The 27,398-nt window shown below is 42.1% G+C and overlaps 1 protein-coding gene across 5 annotated transcripts in view; it reads left to right on the top strand.

Moving 5' to 3' along the window:
* KCTD1 (potassium channel tetramerization domain containing 1) overlaps positions 1–27,398 on the top strand; it is a 174,917-nt gene that overhangs the window by 95,212 nt on the left and 52,307 nt on the right. The window contains exon 2 of one of the 5 annotated variants that reach the window (XM_037025409.2): positions 7,206–8,058. The exons of the other annotated variants lie outside the window; for them this stretch is intronic. Within the exon in view, the coding sequence (XP_036881304.2) occupies positions 7,206–7,517 (312 nt within the window). The 3' untranslated portion in view covers positions 7,518–8,058. Of the gene's footprint in view, positions 1–7,205; positions 8,059–27,398 lie in introns of those variants that run through there. 5 annotated transcript variants of the gene reach the window in all.

Raw genomic sequence — 27,398 nt, 5'->3', positions numbered from 1 at the left:
GCTTTCCCAGAGCAACTTAAGAGAAAACCTGTTACAATAAAGAGAACGAATAAAGCAGAAAACACAGAAGAGTATTTCCAGCTTGTGACACCCTTATGTTTTACTGTGCGTGGTCCCCAGCTTCTGGCGGTTCTGGGAGTGTAACAACCTCCTTGAAGAAGCCTCATCACGCAGTGGTTAAGGACAGACTATGGGGCTGGATCCCAGAGCCAGATCTCAGCTCTGCCCAAAACCGCCCTGTGCTCAGTTTCCCGAGTCAAATGGGGAGGGTGGGATTCCTACCTCATAGGTTGGCCAGTGGTAAATGAGTTACTATTTGAAAAGTGTGTAAAGCATGAGGCAGCTGAACATTTTCTGTCATTCTGTTATCTGAGCGCAGAATGATTTTCATTTGAAACACGCTGATGTGGATGTTGAAGTCCCAGCTCAGTGCTCAGCCTTTCTCTTGGAAATACTTGTTCAGGTGCTGTGCCAGGCCCTTCTTGTAAAGCATCCATAGACAGGGGCCAGTAGGTCTCCTGTCAGGTGCCACACCTCAGGGCGTGTCTGGCTCACCCAGGCCCTCCTCCTCACCCTCTTACCACAGAAAGCCCATTCATGTGAATGCCTTACCTCAAGACCCATTTTTCTCTCCCCTGCTTTTCTTTAAGCTTCTCATGTGCCATGGCCCAGGCAGGATTTCTCTCTACACCTTCTGGGTGTGTACTGTGGACTCTCCCCATGTCTCTTCACAGAGCCTGTCCCTTCAGGTAGTAGTGGGTAGGAGGGGCTCTCTGGTGGGCATAATGGATGCCCAGGGTCCACTGGATTTGCAGAAGTTGGCTTAGAGTGAGATAGCATTTTATAAGATATTAAATTTATGTGGAATGGTTTTGGATTAGGGAAGCAGTCATAATACTGGGGTTCTTAAAACACTGTGAAGGTCATTTTAACAATAACAGTGTCCCAGAAGTAGGGTCTGTATTTGGCTAGATCCTTTGTACACAGTATTTGCATTGGACTATAATTTTCTAATATTTGACTTCTGTCTTGGGGAAAATATAAATCAACAGAAGTTCCACTTGAAAATTGAGATATACTAATATATGTTTTCAGCGGACTGTGGAATCAGAGTAATTGGTTGGTATTTTGATGCAGTGTTGCTGACTAATTAATGACCTCTTGTGACTTGTTTTTAGTTTGACAAAGTGCCCTTATAAAATAGAAATTACTGATATGCTAGTGCATGGATTTATTACCTCTAATTTAGTTTGCCCTTCAATTATTTACAATATTCAGCCACCATAGTCCTTATAGGATTTCATGGTTTAGAATTTTATTAATTCCACTAATTAATAATTAATAAATATAATAATCTGTTTTATTAAGCCAGCTCATCTGGAATGTTGGCCTCTGTTCTGTGACATTCTGACAAAACTATATCTAAATGATTTTAGATACTTTCTTCCATCTTGAACAAATATCTCACTGCTTTTTACTCCAGAAAAGAAAAAAAGATTTGCAGAATGTTTATTTTTCAGTGGATTGAGGTAGCATTTTAAAAACATGTTGCTGTAGAAACACATAGACCTAAATAAAAGTATAGCAAGAATATTAAAAAACCGATCTTCCTAGCTTCCGTTTCCTTCCTTCTGAAGTGGGTGTTCATTCACATGTTCAATTTCCATAAATAATGGTAGGAAATTCATAATGCCATCACCTCACTGTTCTCTGGGTCACTTATAAGGGGGAGGAGGGGTGGTCAAGTTACAGGTGTGTTTCTCAAGTTGTTTTTTTTTTTTTTAAAACCTAGGAGGAGGGTCATGGAATCATAGATTCTGTCCCAGCATTTAATTATTATCTCCAGTGTTGTTTTTGAGAACCATCTCTTGGGCTGAGTGATAATACTAAGAAGAGAAAAGTTGAGGTGCAGGGGAATGTTATTTGGAAAAGCCCTGAGAAAAGGATCCATTGATGAAAGCATTTATTGAGCACTTACTGTATCCAAGGGTAGGAATCTGGTGGTAAGGAATAACATAGAAATTGTTAGGACCCTGGAGATACTAGAAAGACAGAATCTAGGGCAGGTCAAAAGGAGGACTGGTTGGTGAGGGAGAAGAGGGTCTCACCTCGATTCATGACTGCTCACAAGTAAGCTCTGTGGAGTAACTGGTGTGTACTGTTGTCCAAGAAATGGAACCCAAGGTGGCCCAACCGAACTGAAAGACTGAATATTTAAGCCTTATAAGTATGAAAGGAGAGTGTAAAAACTCAGAAGAAATAAAATCTCACCTTATCAAAAACCTCAGCCTTTCTTTGCTCCCATGCTTTGGGAAAATACTACTATTTTAGGTGTCCCAGTGTGAAGCAAGTGGCCACATTTCACTACACATCATCCCTTCTAAATGTTCACCTTGTTATTAATGCACATATTTTAAGGCTGAGTATTTGTGCAATAACCCAAAGAAATTCAGAACTGGTACTGTGTCAGTTAACATTTTAATTACAACCTTTGTCATCACTGAAAGCTGGCTCCTTTGGTACCAGCATTATTTCTTTCACAATCTGGGGACGATGGGACCCTACAGTGAATAATCAGTTACTGAGGTACATGTGAACAGTGCTTTACAGCTTGCAGAGGGCTTTTTTGCCTGTGATGTCATTCTGAGGAAGCTCCGCAGGGTGCACCCTACCGTCAGGTACTGGTTAGGTGGGTGGTGGGGACACAGGTAAAATCCTTGCCCCTGGAGGACTTACTCACAGTCTCCTCTGGGAAGCAGACCAATAAGTTGTGGAATAAACCGCCTGTGGGATGAGTGCTGTGATGCTCTGTACAGCTGGTGTCAGGGAGCTGGGGAGGGAGGAGGGCAGCTGTGATTATTCCCATTGTGCAGATGAGAGAAACTGACCCTGGGAGAGAAGCTGTTTCTCCAGTTCACCTTGCTACCAAGGAGCAGAAAAGGTCCATTCCAGCTCCAGGTCCAGGCCCCTTGTACAGGGGTACTATTTCAGCTGTAATTTACAACTAGAGTTAGAAAAGGACACGGAGGAACAAGTCTGTGGATGGATGTGTCTTTTACAAACTGAAAGAATCTTAATGTGACTTTGGTGCTTTAGGAGTTTCAAGAAAATGAAAGAGAACACTCTGGATTAGGGTGAAATAGAATGGGCGCAGTCTTTCAAATGTCAGCCCACGCTTGAGAAGTCGCTGGCTGGAAGCTATAGTCAGATTGATGGGGGACCTTTTCTTAACACAAAGTCAAGCTCCCCTGGGAGGCCTCTGGCAGGGGACTGAGGGATGGTCGGCTGCCCACTGGGTCTGCCCCTCATGGGGGGCTCTGTGGGTGGCTGTCCCCTCCCTGACTTGCTCCACAGGCACACAGTCTTTTCTGCTTCACATAGAGAACTTGATTAGAAGAAAAAGTGGACACAGTTCTGAGACAGAGTTAGGACTAGTAAAAAGAACCAAAAAAATGACTATAAAGCGCCTGACAAATGGAAAATGTTTAATAATACTAAGGCGCTTTATGGAGCAAGGGTTTACCCCCTGGCCCCAGATGACAGGCCTCCCCAGGAGGCTCCTCCCTCCACCAGCTGCTCTTGGCAGGAGTTCTTGTCCAGCCAGAACAGGGAAGTAAGACGGATGCTGTCATGCCAGGGTCACCTGACTTCTCACCGCAGGACCATCTTTGGGAAGTGACAACCACAGACATGTAGCCCTTTCATTGGTGACAGTAGGTAATACAGGAGGTATAAAGGACACTTTGGTAGCATAGGAGCAAAATGAAAAGGAGGAAAAGAGAGTAAAATAAAGAGGGAAAGGGAGGTATGTCGCTGAGCACCTGCAACCTTATAGGAAGTTTGGAGCAAAACCAGCATTAGTTCCAATTAACTTACCACAGGATATACCAGGTTAGTTATGAGGATAATTAACCTGAATGGCAAGTTAGTTAGCTTCTCCTCTGTTAGGTGGGGATGATGGGAGCACTACCGTCAGGAGTAGTAAAAGCCCATGGTAAGTAAGTGCTCAGTAACTAATTACTTTTTAAAAAATATTCTCTTGGTTAGAGATCATTGACAAGCTAGAGGAAAAGTTGAGGGATTGTAGGCAATTTACAGCTGATCCTCAATATTCTTTTTTAAAACTGAGAGAACCCAAAAAAAAATCACAAAGTATTTATAAATACAGGTGAAAGAATGGAAATAGGCAAAGTTGGAGAACTCACATCTACGTTAATAAAATACTGATAAAAGGCAAATAATAAAACTGCAAAGTTTAGAGAAAGATGGATATTAAATTATCCATTTGAGCCAGTGTGTAAGTCACTAAAATATAGAAATAAAATGAAATCCTCAAGCTTTTATTCTCTCACTTATATCATGAAGAGGATAGTTTAAATATACTTTATATAAAATGTTTGAAGGATTAATTGTGGACTAACTTTTAAGTAGATTTTAAACAGAAGTTGAAATGACTTACAAGGATTGACAGTATACATACATGTTAAGTGTCCAGTAAAACTACCCATCTCATTAAAAAATAGTTTGATTTTTCCTAAGTACAAGCAATGAATTTATAGAAATTGACCTCTTTTCATTTAAAATTTTCATTAGAATGTTATAATACATTGTCGAATATTCTAAACTCTAAAGCATATTCTAAATGTGTTTGAAGAAACCAGTATCTTAATCATATAGAATGTGGAACTAGGATCTTTTGAACTTTATCATTACAAACAATACATGTGACCATATGGTAAATTGCAGGGTCTGTTTCTTTTTAATAATAGTTTAAAATTTTTTCTCATGGCCACTTCTCAGCAGAAAATATCTCATGCAGATACAATAAAGAATATGAAACTTTGTGGCAATGTATTACACAGAACAGTGGCACTCTGTTAAAGTGCTAATTTGAGAGAGATTATGTCACTCTCTTAACTGTCTTTTCCTATGGCAAACAAAATGCTCAATTGATAAGTCATCAAAATTAATTCACATTTTAGTCTTAATTCAGTTTATACCAACTTATTTAGAAATGAAATACTATGTAGTAAATATCATTGGCATCATGAGGTATGAACTGTAATCAGATTGTTAGCCTTCAGTGCATTGCTTGGTATAGGGGCTACATATTACATTCCTGAAGAATCATCTCCACATCAATCCAGTAGCTAACATATATGTGTAACATGCCGCTGGAAATAATCAGTGTACCTTACTCCATCTAATCCTCGAACAATCTTATGGCCTGAAAACACTAAGTATCCTGCCCCCTGAAGTACACATAGTAATTGGAAAACTCAGGATGCTGTTCCTGTCCATTCATTCAACAGGCATTTGTTGAGCACCTGCTGTGTGCTACCCAAAAAAGAACACACTCATTTCTTATGGACTTGACGTTCAAGTGGGAGTGACAGACATTAAAACTGAACAGAACTATCATCAAAACAGACTGAAGTGACTGGGTGGCTGCTCCCTCCTCCTGAAGTGCCATCTTCTCCATTAGCTGGGTCCCACCCTTCCAGAAGCAGGCCACACAGTGACCACCCATGCTCACCTCGTCACAAGTGAGGCTCTGCATGAACCCAAAGCAGGGGGAGCTGTGACTGACCTCGTCCATTCTTGCCGGTAAAGGCAGTCACTATTAGATGAGCCACATCAGAGAGTTTCCTGAATTACAGTATCAGGGTAGGGATGGGTAAACTGCACATATCAGACGTTAGCCTAGTACCTAAGAACTTAGAGTGCATGACCCATCTGGCCACCTCTGCTTGTTAGGTAAGGTGCAGACCAGGAGGCTCAGGAGGATGGAGTAGCAGAGTCTGATTTAGACCCAGGAATCGGGGTCATAATCTCGTTCCTGGTGGACAAAGCCCCCTCTCACTTGCGGGTCATGTGTGACCTTTCCCATGTCCTGTTTTTTTTTGCTCCTGACTCCCTTCAGTTGATTCTCAGCCAGGGCATGTTCTCGAATGCCATCAAACACTGCATGAGTTGCCGAGTGAGGTATTTTTCTGTTGGGCACACACTCTCCCCAAATAGGTGGTCAGGAAATCTGCTTTTCTACCCTCTCCTGTAAGAGAAAGCAGCTAAGGTGGTATTGATGGAATCAAAGAAAAATATTAACATAGTGACATACTTAGTTTGTATTTGTGATACTGAAGAATCGTGGGATTAGTGTTGGGAGTATGAGATCAGTCAATGCGCAGCTGCCCGTTAAAGCTAAATTGTATTGGAACCTCACCCGGTGTTAATCGGGCTAACTCCCCTTAACCAATTTACCCGAAGCCCTCTTCAATGGGAGCTGTTACACAAAACCTTGGTCATGTGACCTCTAGAAGCCCTTCCCCCAATGAACCTATGACTCTGTCCTGGCAAAAATGTATGCATATCAAATTTTTACAAATCAGATGTTTGTAAATTAGATCATAGTTTAACTACTGAGGGAAACCCTCATTTGTCCTTGATGTCAATTCCAGTATCAGGTCAGCCTGTTTAAAGTTAAACATACCTTGGTATACTTTATAGTGTCTGTTGCCATATCTGGTTGGGATTTATATGTTTTAAGGATATGTGTGTGTGTGTGTGTATCTTTTTTATAATATTCAACTTAACGTGATGTGTTAATTCAACATCTGACTTAATTCAACTTGTGTTTGAAATTTCCTGATTTAGGGTTATTTTATCTTTTACTTGCTGTATGCAGAGTAGCCCTTCAAAAAATACTGGTTGGATATTTTTAAGAATAACAGTCAATATTTTCATTATTTTTATTTATTCTACCCTTTAAATAAGGTCCATTCCTGGCACACTGCCTCTTTTGCACCCTACTTTATTCCCAGTGCCTGGCACAGGGTGGTTGGCACATTTTAGGTGCTCAAAAGTATTTGTAGCAATGAATAAAAATCGTTCCTATTAATATGTTAAGGTTATTTATCAACTTTGTACCATAGCCCTGAGCAGAAAGGATCTAAATATTTTACCTAGTTCGAAAAAATGAAAAAAAATTCTTTAGCTGTGAAGATCAGAAATAAAAAGCTCCTCCAGTAGCACATAAAGAAAAAAAACCCAGCTTTCCTTAAGAATTTGCTGCACACCTACTGTGTGCCTGGCGCCATGCTGTGCTCTGAGGAGTCAATGATTAAGACAGTGCTCCTCAAGTTTTAGTCAAGTTCTCTACTGTGTGTGTTCCAAGTTTAATTCATTCTCTTCTGTTGATTTCTTAGCACACAGTGGGAATCACACACACCCAAGCAAATCACCAGCCAAGTTCACTGTGGTGGCGGTGCTGTCCTGATAGAGGTGTGGGTCTGCCTGGCGAGGCTGAGTACTCTCGGGATGACGGAGAGGCAGGACTAAGGTGGACTTTGCCACATCACCGAACCTGGACTTCAGCCTCTTCATTGCTTTGGATGTCGGGCCCGACATCCACTCTCTGCCTCACCCCTAGGCAGATTCTCTTCTCTTTCCCTTTCCCCACCACCCTCCTTTTCTCTTCTGCCTTTCCCTGGCTCAACCTCCAATCCCGTAATAACTAAGAGAAACCCTTGTGTAAAGATATGCATTTGATTTCCCAGAATCATCTGGGGTAGAGTATTTGCTCAAATTAAAGAGTTGACAGTGCAGAACTGAGACTTCTAGGAACAGAATTCCAGCTTTAGTGGGGTCAGTGTTATAGTTTGGGTTTAGGGGCAAGAGTTCCTTTTACTGAACTGTCTGTGGCTGTCTGTCCAGCTGGCTACCTTGAATTTGGGGTTTTGTGGTTACTTAGCCTCTTCTTGCTCTCCTAGTATTAATTATATTAATATTTAGATGTGTCATATGTTGTATTAGGAAACACCAATGACTATTGTCACTAATCCCATTTTACTTTTACAAGATTTGACCATCAACTCCAGGTGCCTCTTTGTGTTTCACAGCCATAGGAAGTAAAATGAGTACTCTCAGAGTTACTGGAGCCGTTTGGGAATTTATGTCTGTTCTGGTTTAAGCATGACTTCCTTGGGTTCTATTTTCTTTTAAATTTAAAAAATGTGGCCCAAGAGGGCAAACTAAAATTAATAAAAGCATATAAATCTACCTGTTTTTCCTTTTTCTTTGTACTTTTTTTCCCAACCAGTCTGTTTCACTTGGTTCTTGCTCTCCTTTGGACTGACTCTTTGTTTTCACCTCAAGGGTATCCAGAGGGCTGGGAAGAAGGAATTCTATCTGATAGATGGTAGACAGAGGGAAGTGCATGTGTGAAGGCCCTGGGACAGGGAAGAGCATAGAATATTCCAGAACAGAAAGGAAGTCTGTGGGCTTTGGGCATAGAGAATGATGGGGGGGTGGTGAGACAGAACACTGAAGTTCATCAGGGACTTACAGCAGCTCAGCCCACGTTAGAAGTCACACCCTCTCTTACGATCTGACAATTACGGAAGAGTTTTACACAGTGGAGGACGGGATCCAACTTGCTTTTTTTTTTTTTAGCCAAGTTCTCTTCAGTTGAGAGATGGGGGTGGGGGAGGGGGAATACCACAGTTTGCAGAGGGTAAAGATGATGGCGTCTAAGAACTAAGGTAGTAGTGCTGGGCGTGGGGAGGAAGTAGTTGACGTTTCTGAGGTATTTGGGAAGTAGAATCCATGGGTGGCTGTGAGGGCAGATGGAGCTCACGGAATGGCCGAGGTGGATGGTGGGCCTACACACGGAAACGGGATGCTGCAGGAGGAGGCGGCCGAGTAGAAGGAGTTGCGCTTTGAGGTACTGACTTCAAGAGGCTCATGGGACAGACAGGTGGGAGTGACAGATGAGTAAGGAGACAACAGCCGTGGCAAAAATCTGAGCTGAAGGTTAAAATTGGGGGTTCAGTCATTTATTTCATAGATGAAAATTGAAGCCACTTGGGGTGGATTATTTTGCTAGGAAAGAAATTGTAGTGGGAGAATAGAAGAGGACCCCAGGAAAGTTGAATATTCGGAGGCAGGGCAGAGAAGGGGCTGCTAGCATAGAGCCACAGGAGAGGCCAGAGGTCGGGGAGAGGCACAGTGGACTTGAGATTTCGTGTAAGATGAGACCACTGTGTATGTCATCTGTCTTCCCTATAGAGAGGCCATCAGTCATCTTGGCGAAGCTAAGGATAGTGGGCAGAGGCCATCCTGGAGGACCCAGGAGAGCAGAGCTGAGGGAGGTGGGGGCTGCAGACAAGTTGGAGGTCTTGGGGGGTTGCATATTTTTAAAATGGAAAGACCTGGACATGATTACATGCTGATGGGAAGGAGTCCATAGAGATCAAGAAGGAAGGTGTGGCAGCATTTGGAGAACAGACGGAGTGACTGATTTGGGTTGTTTCATAATATTTTAAGTACTTTTCTAAAATCATGGAAGGAAGAGGCTGACCCAGGCTAGACTTAGAGGACGCAGTGGCTCCATCTCCTGGGGGTGGGAGGCCCTCAGAGCCCCACCTCCCTCCTTTTGTGTCCCCCCCCACCACAGTGCTCCCCAGGGAGTCGGGACTCCTGGTCAGCAAAGGATGCAGGCTCCCCACCTGAAGGGCCATCCTCATTCACCTGGGTCCTCCCATTGAGGAGGAGGAGAACTCGAATAGTCTTTGTATTTCATTTGAGTCAGTGACAAAGTGGAGGATCAAGTTCAAGGTAGGGGCCCATTTTATTGCAAGCTAGATAAAATAGGGACATTGTCTGAAACTGTTTCTCCGACTGCATTTTGTGCAACTAGCGTGCCGGGTCTTGAATTCCTCGGAATGTAGGCTGGCTCTCCTCGGCACCACTTTACCTGATTTTAAGTGTCTTGGCATTATGCAGAGAGATCATTTGTAGACTTCAGTCTGAGTCGGGCCTGTGTAAAGTAGATGTTCATAAAGAAAAAAGCTTCTATTTGCTGGCTTTTCTGAAAAAAGAAAATTACTGTGATTAGCAACAGAGGTAATTTTTATTTTTATATTTATTTTTTAAGTTTATTTTTCAGGGCAGTTTTAGGTTCCCAGTGAAACTGAGTGGGAAATTCAGGGGTGCCCATACACACCCTGTCCCCACACAGGTACAGCCTCCCCACCATCAGCATTGCCCACCACAGCGGAACATTGTCCAAACTGACAACCCTACATTGACACCTCCTTAGCACCCCAACTCCATAGTTTACTTGAGGGCTTTTTGTATGGGCTTTGCCAAATGCACAAAGGCATGTAGCCACCCAGTTGCAGTGTCATGAAGAGTCATTCCAGGGCCCTAAAACCCCTCAGTGCATCACCCATGCATCTCCCTCCCCTTCACTAATCTGTTTTCTTTGTTGGCAGTAATCCTCTTCTGCCTCAACTTAAAATTTGTTTTTCAGTTTCTCCTTGCTAAAGATCTTAAAGGAAACTGAATCATGGCTTTGTTTGGGTTTGAGTACTTTTTGTACACAAAAGAAAATTTCACTTACTGACCTGGAATTGTGACTTTAAAGCAACAAGACATCTAAGTCCAGCTTTATGCTGCTCTGTATGTGTACCCCTCCGCCACCTTTTAAGTTGAGGTGCAGCTAACATTTCCGCAGAAGCATCTTTACACTGGTGCAGAGTGGGAGGGCAGACCCACTCTCAACCTGGCCTCCCAGATTGCTTCTGGGCCATTGGCTGAGGGTGTGTTCTGGGTCTCTCCTGTGTATTGCACAGATTTCTGTTCCAGAGGCCAGGGAGGAGGAGCTGGAGTTTCTTAAATGTACTGACAACAATGTTTGCAGCAGGGACCTTAAAAGAAAGAGAGAGGTAGTTTGGGGTTACAGAGTTAAAGCCTTAGGTTCAGGGCTCTGCTTTGTATTATTCATCGCTACCTGAACCAAAAGTAGGTTGCTTTAAAACCTAGAAAAACTAGTAATGTGAAATTCAGCTGTTTGAAAATCCCAAAATATGCAGGGCAGATTGGACCAAAAATACCATTTTTTTAGGGAGGGGCCCCTCCAAGTTAAGCTTTATCCACACATAAGTGTTGTCCCTTACCAAGTCTTGACCCAGTGTCTCCTCAGGTTCCAGCATCCTTTTGAGAGAGAGGAATGAAGCAAATCTTGCTTCACTCTTTCTCTTTTTGCCAGTATTCATATTTACCTTGTACTTTTCTATTAACGATTTTACACTCATCCCAAGTGATAAAGCCACAAAAATCACAGGCTTGATGTGCTAGCTATGTTTTCTAATACTTGCTGAAACGCACTTTAAAGTATTTAGAAACAAAATAGCCATGCACATACCACCTGAAATAACCCTGCATCTCCTCAGGGATGCGTTGACCGCTGTTTGGAACACAATTGAGGCCACAGCCTCATAGACCTGGAAGGAGCCCCCAGATTTCCTGAAGTTAGTGAATTGAAGCCCAAGGAGACTGTGCAGGGGAGATCGTCTCCCTCCAGGTGTCTCCCGGTGCCCAGAAATGGCAAGGAAGGCTACTTCTTGGCTGATCTCTTCTCAATTCAACTAACACAGTTTCCTCTATTCTTAGATTTTTTTTTTTTTCACCCAAAGAAAAATGATGCTTAAGACTGGTCTTCTCCTCTAGGATTGTGTAAATTTGAGGACTTCACCCTGGAGGATGAGAGCTTAGGGGTATCAGAATAAGTTGCTTATCTCTAACTACTCTTGTGAAACACCTGCTGCAGGCTCTGGAAGTGACAGCTGTCTACCAGATGGATAAGGGTCCTGCCTGTTTGGAGTTTATATTCTAGGGGAAAAGAGTAGTAGGTGTTCTACAGGAGATGGAAATGAGAGGACAGGGTGGGTGGTTGTGGGGCTACTTAGATCGGCCTTCAGGAAAGAAAGCTCAGAGGCACGAAGGGGACCACTCTGGCAAGAGGGGTCCAGGCAGAGGGCGCAGCTCCTGCAAAAGTTTTGGGAAGTCTTTGGGAAATACCGAGTTAGTTCTGTTTAAGTCTCGGATACAAAGCAATGAGGTGGAACAGTCATTTGGACCCAGTGGAGGTGATGGGGAGCTGTGGCAGCAGCTCATAGAAGGTGTTCGTGTCCCAGAATTCAGCTCCAGACACCAAGCAGGTTGCAACACATAGCAGAGCATGTGCGCTGAGATTCCTTTGAGGCCTGATGCAGGTATTTAACTTTGTAAATACAGCAGCTGATCAGCAAGGTAGTGATACAGGCTCTACCTGCCTCACCAGGGGTTGTGGGGCTGCACCCCGCTTAGCACAAGGCCTGGCACGCCAAAGCACAGGGGCACATTAGCTACCCTCCTCTGACTCCTCACCCCTAAGGCCTCCTGGAATGTTCTTTCTGGTAGAAAAAGAGAGGTGCATTGTGAAAAATGAGCCAAGATTTTAAATGTTGGTGTTTGGATAATTCTGCTCTTTGCCAGGATCATCAAAGGCAGGGTACTGGAGACCACTGGCTGGCGTTGGTGGATTTTTTTTTTTTTAGGAGAGAGATTTTTTTTAGGGAAATGAACTCTTTTCACAGGCTGCATTCTTTCCAGAGGACCTGTTTGGGTGGAGTTTATCTAGGCAGTACTTAATAAACAGTGAGATCAAGGCATATTGTTAGCAGAAGAGTAAAAGTTGTGGCTCTAATAAATAACTCTGGAAAGGCATATGTGGGTTTGTGCCTTTAGATTTCTTTTAATTTAAAAAAAGTTTTATATTTAACACGTGTACATGTTAGAAATTTAAAATATACCATGATAAATGACCTTACCTCCTCCTCTAGTTCTCAGTTCCCATTTTCCTCCCTAGAGACAACCACATTACATTTTTTCATATGCATTCTTACGTATTCAGACATGTAATACACATATCCAAACATATTGCATATTCCCTTATGATTTTTGCAAGGTAGAGCTTTTTTAAATGTTTAAGTATATGACAGCTGTACCAAGGTTTGGACTGATTCCTGAGCATAAGTGAATCTGGAGGCTCACAAATAATACAAATCATTGTGACTAAGGGAAAAAATTTAAATCATATGTAGAGTTAAATGGAGATAATTCTATCTGTAGAGACAGAATGTTTGGGAAATAAAACAGGACCTTGAAGATGCCCATTTGGTATACTCCAGGGACACCTTTTGGAATCTTTTCTTATCTCTCTCACCAAAGCCTGAAGGTGGTTGGGCTGCTGGTGCGCACTTTGACCTCAGCACCCCCAGCAGGCCAATGTGGCTCATGAGGAGGGTGAACAAGGACCTGGAGCTGTCCCCTCTGTCAGGCAGCCCTGCTGCTGGAAGACAGGCAGTTTGCACAAGTGAGGTCAGCATTCTGATCCAGTAGTTGGAGTGAGTACCTCGCCTCAGGCCAGCTCCTGGGAGCACCTCCTGAACAGGCATCTGGGGGATTGGGCTCAGGGTATTTGCATTAGAAGCAGCTGGAGGCCCAGCTGAGAAACTCCTGAGTTAATACCACCCTTCCTCCACTGTTGTTTCCACTGCCACTCCCACCCTTAAGACCTGCTCGTTCAAGATGTTCCCGGACCGCAGATTCTAGTGTGTTCTCTGTGTGGATCCACACTGGTACTGGTTGGGTTAGATGTCTAGAGAGAGTGCTCAGACTCAAGAGCCCAGAGCGGTTACGAACAGCACCAGCTATTCGAGTTCAGTCACCTAAAGCTTAATCCCTGTTCCACATACTGCTTTTTCCAGTCTGCTAGAAGCTTTTCTTAAATGAGCAGAGATCAGCACTAATAGGTTCAAGGAGGTTCTCCAACACTATTTCTCTAAACCCCAAAACTGTGTCCAGCAGTAGGATTTTCATACCACACAAGGCTTGCCTTAGGTTTATAACTTTTCAGATTTAAGGTCCTTTCACATATATTACCTAATTTGACCCTTTCGACAACCCTTCGAGATAGTGAAACATTGATCATCATCCACATTTTATAGATAAAATGTCTTGTCATAGCTGTATCCCACAGCAAGTTCAAACAGAAGGTAAGTCACTTTCCCCAAGTAATCAAGGGGAAGCACTGGACCTATAATAACAGGTACTGAAAAGCGTAGGGTTCCTGGGTCCAGTGAGTTTGGAGAACAATGTCATTTATTTTGGAAGGCTTATGTAAAGAAACCTGTTTAACTCGGTGTTTTTCAGATTTATGTGATCATTAACTCACTGGCTTCCCCTGCCAGGTAAAATCTAGCACTATTTTGTGTAACATTTTGGGAGACCCAAGTCTACAGCATCACCAAGAGAAAAAGTAATTTGTGAGGAACTTAACAAAGAAGATAACCTCTGTATGTTTATTTGTACTTTTTAAAAGCAATTTTTTTCTCCAGTACAGAAACTGCCAAAGTCACCCACAGGGCTGTCAGTCATCAGCACCCCTCTTGGATTCCTGGAGCGGGTCACGCAGTGCCCTCGGAGGTGCCTGAAGTCTACTGTAGGTCTCAGCCGCTTACTGGCAGTGTGACTTGGCCAAAGGGTTTAACCTTTGTAAGCATCAGGTTCCCTATCTGAAAATGATATTATGTTAATTCTTACTTTATAGCCATTTCAGAGATTAAATGACTTGACTCAAGTAAAGCACTCAACACAGTATCTGAAACATAGTAAGTGCTCAGAAAACACATTTATTACTAGTTTCATGAGCTCCGAAGACTCCAGTAGACTGTTTGGGGAATAGATGCCATCAAGATTTGATTAAACTTAAGAAAGCTACAGTTGGCTAACCTACCCAATCCTAATGTAACAAGAAAAAAAAAACATACCCTATCATATTGGTTTCCCAGGGCTTCCATAACAAAGTGCCACAAACGAAGTGGCTTAAGCAACAGAAATTTATGATCTCGCAGTTCTGTAGGCTAGAAGTCCAAGATCAGGTATCAGAGGCTTTGACTCCTGAGGGCTGAGGGAGCATATATTCACGCCTGTCTCCTTGCCCTTGGAAGGTGGTCGGCCGTCTTTGGCATCCCATGGTTTGTAGTCCCCTCAGCTTGCTATCTGCCTTCATGTTCACATGGCGCTCGCCTCTGTTCAGTTTTCCCCTTTTTCTGAGGACACCAGTCATATTGTATTAGGGCCCACCCTGCTCCAGACTGACCTCATCTTAACTAATTACATCTGCTACAACCGTATTTCCAAGTAAGGCCACATTCTGAGGTACTGGGGGTTGGAACTTCTGGCATATGAATATGTGGGGGACACAGTACAATAGGTCAGCCCCAACAAGGACACACAAGAAAAAAGACATTTGGTTAAACATACAGTTACATTTTGTGCTTGCTTTTTTTCCCTTAGAACTATTTATTTTAATCACCTTTATTGAAGGTTATTTACATACAGAAAATGCATCCATTTTATGTGTTCGAGTCAGTACGTTTTGACAAATAATTCACTTATGTAACCACCACCCCAGTCAAGGTAAAGGTCATTTACATCATCCTAGAAAGTTTCCTCCCAGCCACCCCAGCCAGCCCCCCTGCCCCCAAGCAAACACTGGTCTGCTTCCTGCCGCTGTAGATTCCTTGCAATTGTACCTTTTTTAGCATTTCATATAAATTAGATAATATTATATATATATTCTTCTGTGCTGGATTTTTTGCTCATGTCTGCTTTTAAAGTGAACCATTAATCCACAGGAATCTTGTATAGAAATTTTTAATAACTATAAATCCAAACCTTAGAATTCTATAGCTAGATGGAGCACAATTTTGATAGGTCTTTTTAGAAAACATTTATTAGCTCCTTATACCCTCGTTAAATCTCAGATCATCCTTGTGAACTAAGTGTCCTTTTCCTCATTTATGAAAGAGGCAGTTGTGTAGGGTATTTTTTGAAAGTAATCGGTCCGGCCACCTGGAACGTGGGGGTCGTTGGGGGAGGTTGACCTTCCGCCCAGGTTGGAGCGCCGGAACCCGGCGTCCGCTGTAGCGGTCTTTTCCCTGAAGTGCCCTGGCCGGGGGGAGGTCAGATGAGGTCGCGCCCCCGGGAAGCTTAGTGGTGAGCGCCGAGCACCGCCCTCCGCTCTCCCTCCGCGGCCCCAGCCACCGCCCGGCAACCGGCCCCGGGCCGGGATTCACGCTTCAGGGCCCCGGCGGCCCTCCAGGGAGGGCGCCCTGGCCCAGAGGGGGCGGCCCGCTCCCCTCGCCCAGTCCCTTAGCAGCACTGCCTTTTTCTGCTTTTTCTCAGTGATGGAAGTGCTAACTTCCCTCTGAAAAGAAAAGGCTCCACGGGAACAAACGTAGGAGTTCAGCTTCTTGCGTGAAGAAGGAGAAGGCGCGGCCCAGGAGCGCGGGGGCCCCGCTGCTCGCGCCTCCAGCCTTCAGGACATACCGACGGGAGAGGCCGGGCCGCTCACACCTTGAGATGTTTTGATGTCGTGCCGCCCAAAACGGGGACTCTTCTCACCCATGTCGGTATTTCCAGGGCCGGCCAGGCTGGAGTAAACGTTAAGCACACATTGAAAGTTTCTTATGTTACAGTTTCTGGTTTGGGACACACAAAACATTTTAGTGTAAAATTGGCTGACACCGTCTTTTCAGCAGTTATTTTAGTTTTTAGGGTTTTTTTCTCATTTGTCAAACATTCCTCAACCCTTATCCTCCATAGCACTTTTGAAATACATGTAAGTTAAGGTCAATTAGCTTATGTTGACATCCACCTTAAACTAAATCTCTGAGCTATCTTCATTTAAATCTTGAAGAGGTAGTAATTTCAGTTTATGTGGCAATGTGGCAATTAAAATTTAAGAATCACACTTAATAACCTCCACGGGGGTACCTGAGGTCCTCTGTTTTGGTATCTTAACAAATACTAATCGGCATCAATAATTGAGGTCGGGTATCATCTGCCTTCCATTTAGTTTTACAAGGATACACAGGACTCCAGTTCTCTCTCGGGAGATGGCAGAGAAAATAGCTGGGCGCATGCCTTGACGTACTTACCAGGCACTTCTCAGCTGTGGGCTTTGAGCAAGCCTCCAAGTCTCCCTGAGCCTCAGTCTCCCCTTTTTGGGAAACAATCACAAACCAGCTCTTTTCCAGCCCTTAGTCCATTTGCTATTCATAATCAAAATATTAATATGCAAATTCTGTTTCAGAGCCTCCAACTCAAATATGATCCTATGTTACGGGATTAACATTAATTTAGTTAAGTGTATTGTCTGATTTGACATTGAGGACATATTCATGCTAATTAGAACAGGTACAGTGAATAGGCTCCTGCTAGAGCTGTCTCATTAAAACTGAATTGAATTGATTTTGATGCTTTCTTACCAGTTTTTAAATTAAGAGTAACAAATGGCAGCAATTGGCTCTGACTATGTAGACTTGTACCTAGAACAGCCACAGTCCCTCTCTGCAATTATTTTTTACATTTCCAGTATGCTAATTTCCTACCTCCTTCCTCTCCTTCTTTATTTATCATCCAACTAAATTATATTACTGCAACCCAATATAGCTTTAGAGAGAGAAGTGGTAATCACTGCTTAATTTGTTTAACATTTTAATTACTGCATACCAGCTATATGAAACAGGATATCAAGTACATTATTAGGAGATCAAATAAGTTCAGTGATGGAATTTGTTTTGAGTCTTAGTTTATAGAAGTGATTGAGTGAATATTAATATATAGATCATCTTCTCCAAGTGCTGATAAACAGGCCAGAAAGTTAAGTGCCATTATTATGAATTTTCATCTGATGACATTTGGGTTTAAGATTTCTATTGGAAGGCCAGCACATTTTCAAAGGTAAAGATTTAGAATATTTTTGTAGTTTGTTCCAACAAAACACTTTTCCATAAGATACTGGACTAGCTTAGAAACAAGTAGTTAATATTTTAGCCTCTCTCATATGCCAGGGTCTCATCTTTGGCTTACTTGCAATAGTTAAGAACTACAGAGAAGAATCATGCTCCACATTGCTGAGGCTTTTTCCATTCACATGGGAATCTTCAAGCAGTGGCTACTTAAGGCCATCAGACTTAGGAGTTTTCTGAGTATTTGTGGTATTTTAACTTAACTATGAAAGGCACATTTTCACTCACCAAGCATCTTCTTTGAGATAGAAGTTGTCATTAAACAGATCTGAGAATAAAGTAAAAGCCCGAAATGAATGACTTTACTGCTATGTAAATTTACTGCTGTATAAAAAGTAGTAAAAACTAATTTACTACTTGTTATTCTTGGTTGTTAATAATATCAGAAGTTCATTGATATGCATTGTGTGTATCAGAAAATGTATTATCATTTCTCAGCAGAAAAAAATAACTTCTAAAGCTTAACTTTCTGGGTGTTTGTATATACTGTATACTCTGCAGTATAAAGTAAGATGGGATTTCACAGCAAGTTCAAAACCGTTGGAAAGTAGAGGGAAGAGAGAAATAAGAATGGCTGTGTGAGTGACATAGTGAATGGCTGTGTGGTATTTTGTAAGTATTCCTTCAAAATAATCATTAAATCCTTTAAAAATATCCATTTGTAAAATATTTAAAGCTTGATGGACAGTTACTGTAATGGGGGTTGTGAGGGGGACTTGGCGAAGGGGGGAACCTAGTAAACATAATGTTTCTCGTGTAATTAGATTAATGATACCTATATATGTATATATATATATATATATATATATATTTAAAGCTATCCTTAAAAATAATAGCTTCCGTTTTTTTCTGAGTTTTATTCTAGGAACTAGGTTAATACTTTTCATAACTTTTTACCTTTTTTACATGAATTATGGTTTTTCACAGTAATCACAGAAAGCATCATGGTTACCATCCTAAAAATGGAGAAACTGAGGCACAGAGTGGTTAAATTGTGCAGCAGCCCCTTGATGGAACTGGGATTGAAGCCCAGCAAAGCTCCAGAGTCCATTCTGCTTCTGTACACCAATGCTAATGTGTTAGTAGTATTTTTTCCAAATACAATTCATACATAGTGGCTGTCAGTTCATACATTATGCCATAAAATATTTTGCTTCATTTAAAATGTTACTACTTTTATTACAGGATAAAATGTCTATGGAAGTTATTCATAGCATTTTTCCCAGTCTGTGTGTAAATAATGTGTGGCTGTATTGTTCTCTTAGGTTCCTGAAGGCTTCTGCCTGTTCCAGCCCTGAGTTAGGTGGTGGTTTCCCCTTCCACTCCTATTCTTAATACTAACGTGGTTTCTAACACTTTATATGGTTACTGGGGAGAAGAAAAAAGTCGGTGCAAAGGCAGGTGAAGGGTGGGGAGGTGCACCTGCCTCTGCACACTCTCCTGGAATTCAATGTCAAGCCATTCAGCAAATGTTTATTTAGTGCCTAGTAGATGCCAGGCTCTGGCTAGAGACTGGAGATATATATATATACATAGTGAGCAAAACACAGTTCCTCTCGCCAGGGAGCCTGCAGTCCCAGAACACTTCACCCGGAACTGGGACTTACCAGTTGGGTTTGACACTTGTCCAGCCCCGCCCCGCCCACCTGTCCCAGTCTGTTCCTCAGAGCTGAAGGGATTCCCAGTCAGCCCCACATTGCTGAGTGGCCACCTTCTTGTCATTTCTTTAACCTCAGCAGTACCAACGCCCTCAGAGTGTGGTCTGCTAATCCTGGAGGCTCCTCGGCAAGCTCCAGCTGCTTAGTTCCTCCCAGCGAGGGTGTTTCCACTGGGCAGACGATGGAAGCAGGCTTCTGTCTTGGGAAGCATTATGTATTTATTTCGACAAAATCCCTACCAGCTCATTAGTGTCTAACTTTTCCTTAATCGACATTTATGCCTATTAATGCCTCAAGATTGTGGGGTTTGTTTTTTCTTTTCATTTGGCGAATGGGATGAGTAGGTAACACTTTGAGGGCCGCTGCCCCCAGGAATAAACCACTGAGGTCATTCACTGGAAGGAGGTCAGAGCACTTAGTTATAGGGCCTTATAGACTTGCTTATTATCACCCATACTATTTATTCATTTCTACTGTGTGCAAAAATAAAAAAAGTATTTCATTGAGTACTGTGGAGAACTGATAGGAATATCAGTCCCCTGGGGGGACTGATAGGAATAGCTGTCCCCTGATTTCATTCGGATCATACCTGTCAGCTTTCATTTGTTGCCTGTGATCTTCCACTCTATGGGCTACAACCTTTATCTGTGAGCTCATTTACCGGCAAACTTTCCATCAGAGTCAAAAATCTATGTGATTCACTAAAAATTAGACTTCAGTCCCATGATCATCACAAGGAAACAGTACACAGAGGAATCATTTGGATTGGTTATCAAGAAGACATAGCAAATTCAAGACCTGGAGAACCCTGTAAGTCCTCCTCCCAGCCCTTGCTCCCAGCTACTGACTGAGCGGATGGGGTCAGGTCCTGCTCTGGAACCACCAAAGAGCCCTGCTGGCAGGTAGGCGGGGATCAGAAACTGAGAACTGAGCTCCTGCAGAGACAGCAGAGCAGACGTGTGGTCAGAAACCCAGGTGATGAAACCAGTCGGATCCACCCCCTGCCCCAGCACATGCACTGCTTTCTTTCTCTTCTCTCTCCTGAATTCTCCGTTCCGTTAATTTATTTCTTGTTTCCCTCACCCATCACTTCCTTCTCAAATCATCTCTTCTGCATTGCTTTCTGCCTCTTTCCTGCCTCTCCAACACTTGACTGCTTTTTTTTCTTAGACAAATTTGCATTTACCCACCTCACTCTGCCACCCCCACCATTGTCATGGCGTTATATACTGTGTCTTGTGGTTAAAATAGCCACCTAATAAAATTAAGCTGGGTCTTTCAAGAACACCACAGGCATTCCATTGCACGTTCGCTTCTTTGCGCAGAAATGTTCCAGGGCGAAGCAGTCTGCAGCCACAGGCGAATGCAAGGCAGATTCAAGTCCTCAGGGCTCAGACACTAGCAGATTGTCCCAGACCCAGACAGTACATGTGACACGGGAGAATGCAGCTCAGAGCCCGGAATACTTGCTTCTAGCTTTAGATCAAGTTCCTTTTTTTTTTTTTTACCTTGGGCAATTAGTCTTAAATATGCCTGCCTCCACTTTCCTTTGTAAAAACAGTACTGGCCTTGCCCTCCTCCTTCTCTGACCTTTCAGAAGGCTTTGGGTTATGATTGTTCATACGTCTTTGGAGTTCTGGGGTCTCACAGGTAACTACCTCCTATTCATAAAGGAATGTGTGTAAATTTCAGGTTTGGGGTTTTTTTTTCTAATGCATTTCCATTTTTGCATCAAACTTTTCCTGCCAATCAGGTTGATCTTTTAAAAAGTTGGTTTGTTTTTCACTCTTGTTTGGGACTTATTTTAAGATACTTCGTCAGGAACACAGATGTCTCCTTTGCAGCGTGAAAACTGTGAAGGGTAGCTCATTGCCATAAAGCACTGAGGAGGCTGGGTGCTTGGCCGCGGACTCCCCTGCTCCTTCACCTTCTTCCTAAACTGTGCCTTCAAAGCTATCTCCTCTCCCATCTGCTCCTGAGTAGGAAGTAGTGCAACCAGGGTCCCCTCAAAAATACCCCAACAAGCAAGTGTAGTGGGCTCATGCCAGGGCTGGCAGCTCAGCTGCAGACACAGCCGGGCCCCCCAGGTCAGCAACTGCATTGACTGCCGGCAGACCCAGATGTGGCTGCCTCCAGAGTAGCCCCTGGTTCACCTCCACTGTTACTCAACACTGGTTCCCACCAGCAGCTCAAATGTAAATAATGTAACTGAGAACCAGGATGACCCAAACAACCAGAAGAGAATCAGCTGACATCTTCTGATGATAAAGTTCCTACGTAGATACGACCTATAAGAAGTGTCTTTGCCAAACCCCTGGACCTCTGGCCTGTGCATCAAACACAGCACACCACCCATTAGCTCTGGTGTGTAGACACTGAGACTACGCACCCCCACCTACTGCCCAGCTTTTCTACTAATTTATTTTTATTACCTAGATGTCTTTTTGAAAAGATGACACTGATTCTGCTAAGAGATTCTTACTTTATTAGATAGCGTCTGTTTTGTATATCACTAACATAACTTTTTTCTGTTATGCCAGGGAGCCTCAGATAAGCTGCTTTCAGAGGGCTCTGGTATTTTAGAATAAAGCAAGGTACAAATGAACAATACCTTCAATAAAATGGTGCTAAGTAAAGAATATCTCTGAAGTAGGCCTTCTGCTTATTAAGCACCATATTTTATTGGCCATTTCCTCCTGTGAGTGAAGGCAAATAAAAAGCTGTAGTGATTAAATTTAATCTTACTAATTAGCTAGAGAAAATGCTCTGATTGTTAAGAACTCTGTGTTAGCTGCTGTCTATTTTTTTTTGTGCTCATACTTTCGGAATGTCTTTCGTTTCATGACCAGTTCTTTCTTCTAAAGACATTTTGAATTCCATTTCTGATCTAAAAGGCTGGCTTCCTTAAGATATTTGAATATCTATGGTTTGTACTTTTTAAAATCATAGAATAGCAAAAATGCGGTCCTGAAAAACACACTGTAGACCAGGTGATCCAGCTGCGTGTATTATGAGCGAAAAAACTGAAGTGAGAGATGAACTCATTTGCCAAGGCCACATAACTCATTGGTGACATGCTCAGAGTAAAACTTGGGCTCTGTCCCATCCTTGGGAAAAGGTGTCTGGGTTGAGAAGCCTCATTCAGCATCAACCCTGTTGGAAGCACTGTAATCAGTTCCCTCTCTAAAAAGTATTTGGGTCAAAAGTTGGAAGTATGATCCTTGTAATGTGAAATTGCTAAATATAGGCATGTCTTACTTAAAAATAATGTACTCTGGAGTCATAAAGCCAATGTTCCTTGCTGTACTAAAGTATATTGTCTGCCCTCAAAATTATTTGCTTTAAGAGTGTCAGTTAGTTCTCAAAACACTTTAAGCATCATTTTATTTCAAATGCTTTTATTTACATGGGGATCTCTTGTCATCAGGAACTCCCTGTGCATATGGCTGATTCCTAAATTAAACTCTCAATCCCCAAAGTGTTTGTCTTCACAGTGCCCTAGCTTGACACCACATAGAATAATAGCCAGCCAACATTTTCTAAATGAATGAACAAGTGAGCAAATGAACTTTTTGAGCATATCTATTATGTTAGAGTAAGCGACTGTATTTTCAAACCCGTGTATCTTAATTTTTGATGTTTTTAATGCAAAAAAGTCAAGCAAATAGCCATCTAAGAATCAACAGGAGGCTCCCAGGAACCCAATTAAGGTTAGAAGAAACACATTTAGCTTTTGACACTGCTGGACAAGGAATTTTTACGACCATATCCAAGAAGTCAGTAAGTCAACTTTATTATCTATTTAGAGGCAGATGTGTCCTGTAATTAATGTCCAGTACTAGCAGTTAGAGGAGTAAATAAAATGCCAGTTCTCTGTGGTGGGGAAATAAAGAGTCCGTGCTGGGGGGAGGAGCCCATTTCCTGGGCCAGCTGGCTCCAGCCTTCCACAATGACCATCCTTTTAACCCCTCCGCAGTTGTGTTCATCCAAGCACAGACCAAGTGGAAGAATGCGGACAGAACAAGGCAAATATATCCTTTCTCTTGTAAAAGCCAGAGCCTGGAGAGCCTAGGAGTTGGAGACTGGTAACCTTATCCTCATACACAATGGCCAGCGTGTAAAATATCACAGTAAATTCATTACTAGGTAATTATAGGCTAAGCCACTTGACCTCAGAGTCAACTTCCTTCTCTGTGAAATAGTGATAATACTTAACATTGTGCAGAGGGTTCTGATTTCAGACTAGAAGGCCCTCTGTGAGCGTTAGATACCGTTTCATTGCCAACCTTCTCTGCCTCTTGCATCGTTTTTCCGAGAGAGTGCCTACAGGCCGCCGACTGCTGAAAATGCAGGGAGGTGCCTGTACTTTTATCATCTTGCACTGACTGTGTTTGAGATCTGGGAATGGAGGGCCTCTGTGGGAGGGGACAGATGACCAGACCATTCCCAAGAGTGGAATCCACACACTGCCGCCCCTTTCCGGATCAAACTAAATGGATTTCTGTGGTAGCTAAATATGAGCTTACCATGACCGGGGGCCAGTTTAATTTTTGTTCCACACATTTCCTCTCTGGCAAGACAATAAAGGGAAAGGAAGCATTATCCCCAAGTTCAGTTCCATTTCTGTATTTCTTTACTCAGTCCTTCATTTAAAACTGTCCAAGAAAAACTCTGACTGTGAAGGTAAAATTCAGCATGCCAAGAGTATGTGCTGATTGATTTGATTGCACAGTAAGTTTCAGCCCTTTTAAATATAGCATTTTTTTATTTCAAAAATAATAAGTGTACATGCCATAAGCACAAAAGAATAAAAACAAAAACAAAATTTACCTGTAACATCCTCACCCAGTCCTAACCCCTACTAATATTTTGGTGTGTTTAATTCCAGAATTTTTCATTGTACATACATGTATCTTTTCCACAGTGGCCTTTTCCTGCAGAACTCTTACAGAGCCTGCTTTCAGTGTATGCTACTCTTCAAGTTTTTTTTAATTAGTAGCATCCATAATTGACCTGTAGTGTGCATTTAAAAATGCTCTGTGATGTTTTAAGTACATTAAAAAGTATCTAAGAAATCTAATTTAAAAATGAATCCAGCTATAATAAACACTGCTTAATTCTATCAAAATGTTCTCTTTTTTCCAAGCTCATTTTCCTTGGGGGCAAAAAACAGAAATTTTGGCAAATAGTTGTTCTTTTAATGGTCCCAGTTTGGTGATCTAACAAGAACTTCTCAGATACATATTTCATTTCAGAAAAGACAAACAAAAAGGCAAGTTGAAAACACAATATCTGGCAGAGACTGTGCATTAAAATAGATAAATACTCGCAGCCCCTCCTCTTGGCCCGCAGCAGGGAGAGTTATTCAGATTACTATTTCATATTAGGAAGCAATTGCAGATTAATTTAACACAGTGGTTAGTCATTTTGAAACAACTTTAAAGCCTCCCATGTTTTATTTGGTTTTTTTTGTATCAATGAAATAAAGATTTTGAAAAGAAAAATCAGTGTAGCTCAAGTACCATTTCATTTTATGAACTGTTTATGAACCTATGATTTCATTCTCTCCTTCTTTTTATACAGTTTGTCCAAAGCACCTAACTAGGATCTTGTTACATACTCTCTCATATTTTCTTTGTATTTATCTATAACCACAATGCAACACTTTGTCAGTGTAACAAACACTGTCTCACCTGTGGACCTTACCTCCTCAAATAGTTTAAAAGCTCTTTACATCTCAGTAGGTCCACAGCAGTCTGTTCGGACCTCCGGCTTACTGGTTTGTCAAATTTCATTTTTCTTGTGCAAAAGGAAAGACACTTCTTTTGTCCCCCTCTGTGCCAAGCACTGTTTTCTACACCTTCACAAGCATGTCTCACTGCTGTTGGCTGTGCCTTTCTGTAGGGTGGGAAGATTCATTCCTGCCTCACAGATGAGGAAACTGTAGTCTGATAGGTTTCAAAACTTCTCCAAGATCACACAAAGGGCTTTTTCATTCCAAAAGCCAGGGCACTTTCTCCTGTACCCTTCATGTTTCATATAGGTGACCTTGCCAGCTATATAAGGTTTTGAAAGTTGTTTTAACACTAAAAAAGGTTTTCTTTAGTATTTTTTAGCAGAAATCTTTCTTCAATATGTTCTATACTTTCCAATCTAAGCTAGTCTGGGTTTGATTTGGGGACGATTTAATTTTGAATGATTTTTGTAATTAGCTGTTATCCTATGGGCTAGAAGACCAATGACCACATGCTATAAAAGTATGGATTAAGGGTAAGTAGGTTCTGTGAGTTTGGAGGGAATGTCTACGGATAACATAAATAGAGAATTTGACGTCAAATTTGGATGCTCAGAAAGCTTTTTGGCCTCATTCCCTACTTTCTTCAGAGATTAATGGAAACTGTCCTCTAAATGTATATACAGTACCCATCAATTTTGAAGCACTGCTGGGCTCTTTTAACTTATATGAAATTATAAGAAAAGATCTTTTTCTCTTTCTCTTCAGGGCCATTCTGCTATTTAGTTAAAGTCAATAGAGAGCATAGAGCTTCACACATGGTAGGAGCCCAATAAATATCACTTGAATCCAGAAACAGATGAAGTCTTTTACAAAATATATTGACATTATGGTTGAGAGTTGTCTTATGTGATTAAGTATTAACTATGGTCAGGAAAGTGATTTTTTTCTACAAGAACCATTATTGTGAGTTCAGTAGGATTGTGTCAGTCTGAAAGCAACCACAGATTTCCATTCTACAGAGTCCTTGCCTGCTGAGATACTTTGATTATAGTTTGTGTACCCTAAGTGGCCAGCCAACTGGCAGAAAGAATTAATCAGAACATTCTCCACTATTATATTCTCCATATAATAGTGATGCTATTTGCATGTGTGTGTGTGTGTGTGTGTGTGTGTGTGTATGTGTGTGTGTGTGTGTGTGTGTGTGATGCATAAATACGTGTATTTTAAACCCAGGTTGAAATCTGTGGAAAAGTTATGATTAAATTTCTTTGCTGCTCTATCAAATGTTATGAATTACAGTATCAAATAATATAGATTCATATTCTATTATTGACATGCTTTTCTGGAAATATCTTTAAGAAACCTGTTTCTTTTCCCCTTGAAAGGTAATAGGGTCTAACTTGACAGTGAAACGTGACGTAAGACAGGGGCATACATTCTTAACAAATAAAGTCATTAAAACTTTCAGTTTAAACTTCAGCTCATTTGTTCAAGGGGGTGCCCTGAGGCTCCTGTTTGAGCAGCACACGGCTAGGTTAGATTTAGGAGGCAAATTTTTCATTAGCTTCTTTTGAGAGGTGCCTGAAGTCAAATCCCTTGAAGGACTCCCCTTCCAAAAAAATCACTGCTGCTCTGTTGGGTAGGTGAGACGGATGATTACGCTACAAGGAAGCCACAGAGTGAAAGCACACAGAGTGAAAGCCACAGAGTGAAAGAAGAGTTAGAAATAAAATGTCAGATGGCTGTTTCGTGGCAGAGTATTGTTGTTGAATTTTGGTGAATCCTATGAGAGGAAATAATAAGGATTTTTTTGTCTTTCAAAAGCAGCATTACTTCACAGAAATTTAAATGAGTACCTGAAGAGTAAAGTGTTTTGATTGGTGAGTTTTTTCCAAGATCATTTTTGGTTTGTTTTCTTTGTATGTAGGACCTGAAGTGAATAAATCTTAAGTGTATGAATGTGGATACCTACGTAACCATCCAGATCAAGACTTAGAATTTTTCTAGCTCTCCACGAGACTGGTTCTTACCCCTCCCGGTCGGTCCCCCCAGCGGTGGCCAGGGTTCCAAGCATAGTCATCATGGATTGGTTTTGCTCTAACTTCGTGTGCAGGAGCACCATTTCTCAGCATTCCTCGGAGAGCCCCAGGTGCCGCACCTCCCCACAGCGTGCTATTCCTTTCTTTTCACAAACACAGTGAAGAGGGGAGAAATAGCGTTGAAGGGGAGAGAGACGTGAAGTCATAGTGGTGTGGTGAGCTGTTTGTATTTGCTCCTGAAGTCCCCCTGCTTCTCCGTTAA

The sequence above is a fragment of the Manis javanica genome, chromosome 9 (assembly GCF_040802235.1).
Source record: "Manis javanica isolate MJ-LG chromosome 9, MJ_LKY, whole genome shotgun sequence".
Classification (NCBI taxonomy): Eukaryota; Metazoa; Chordata; class Mammalia; order Pholidota; family Manidae; genus Manis; species Manis javanica.
Note: the sequence above shows the minus strand (reverse complement) of the source record. Positions and strands in the feature narration are given on the sequence as shown.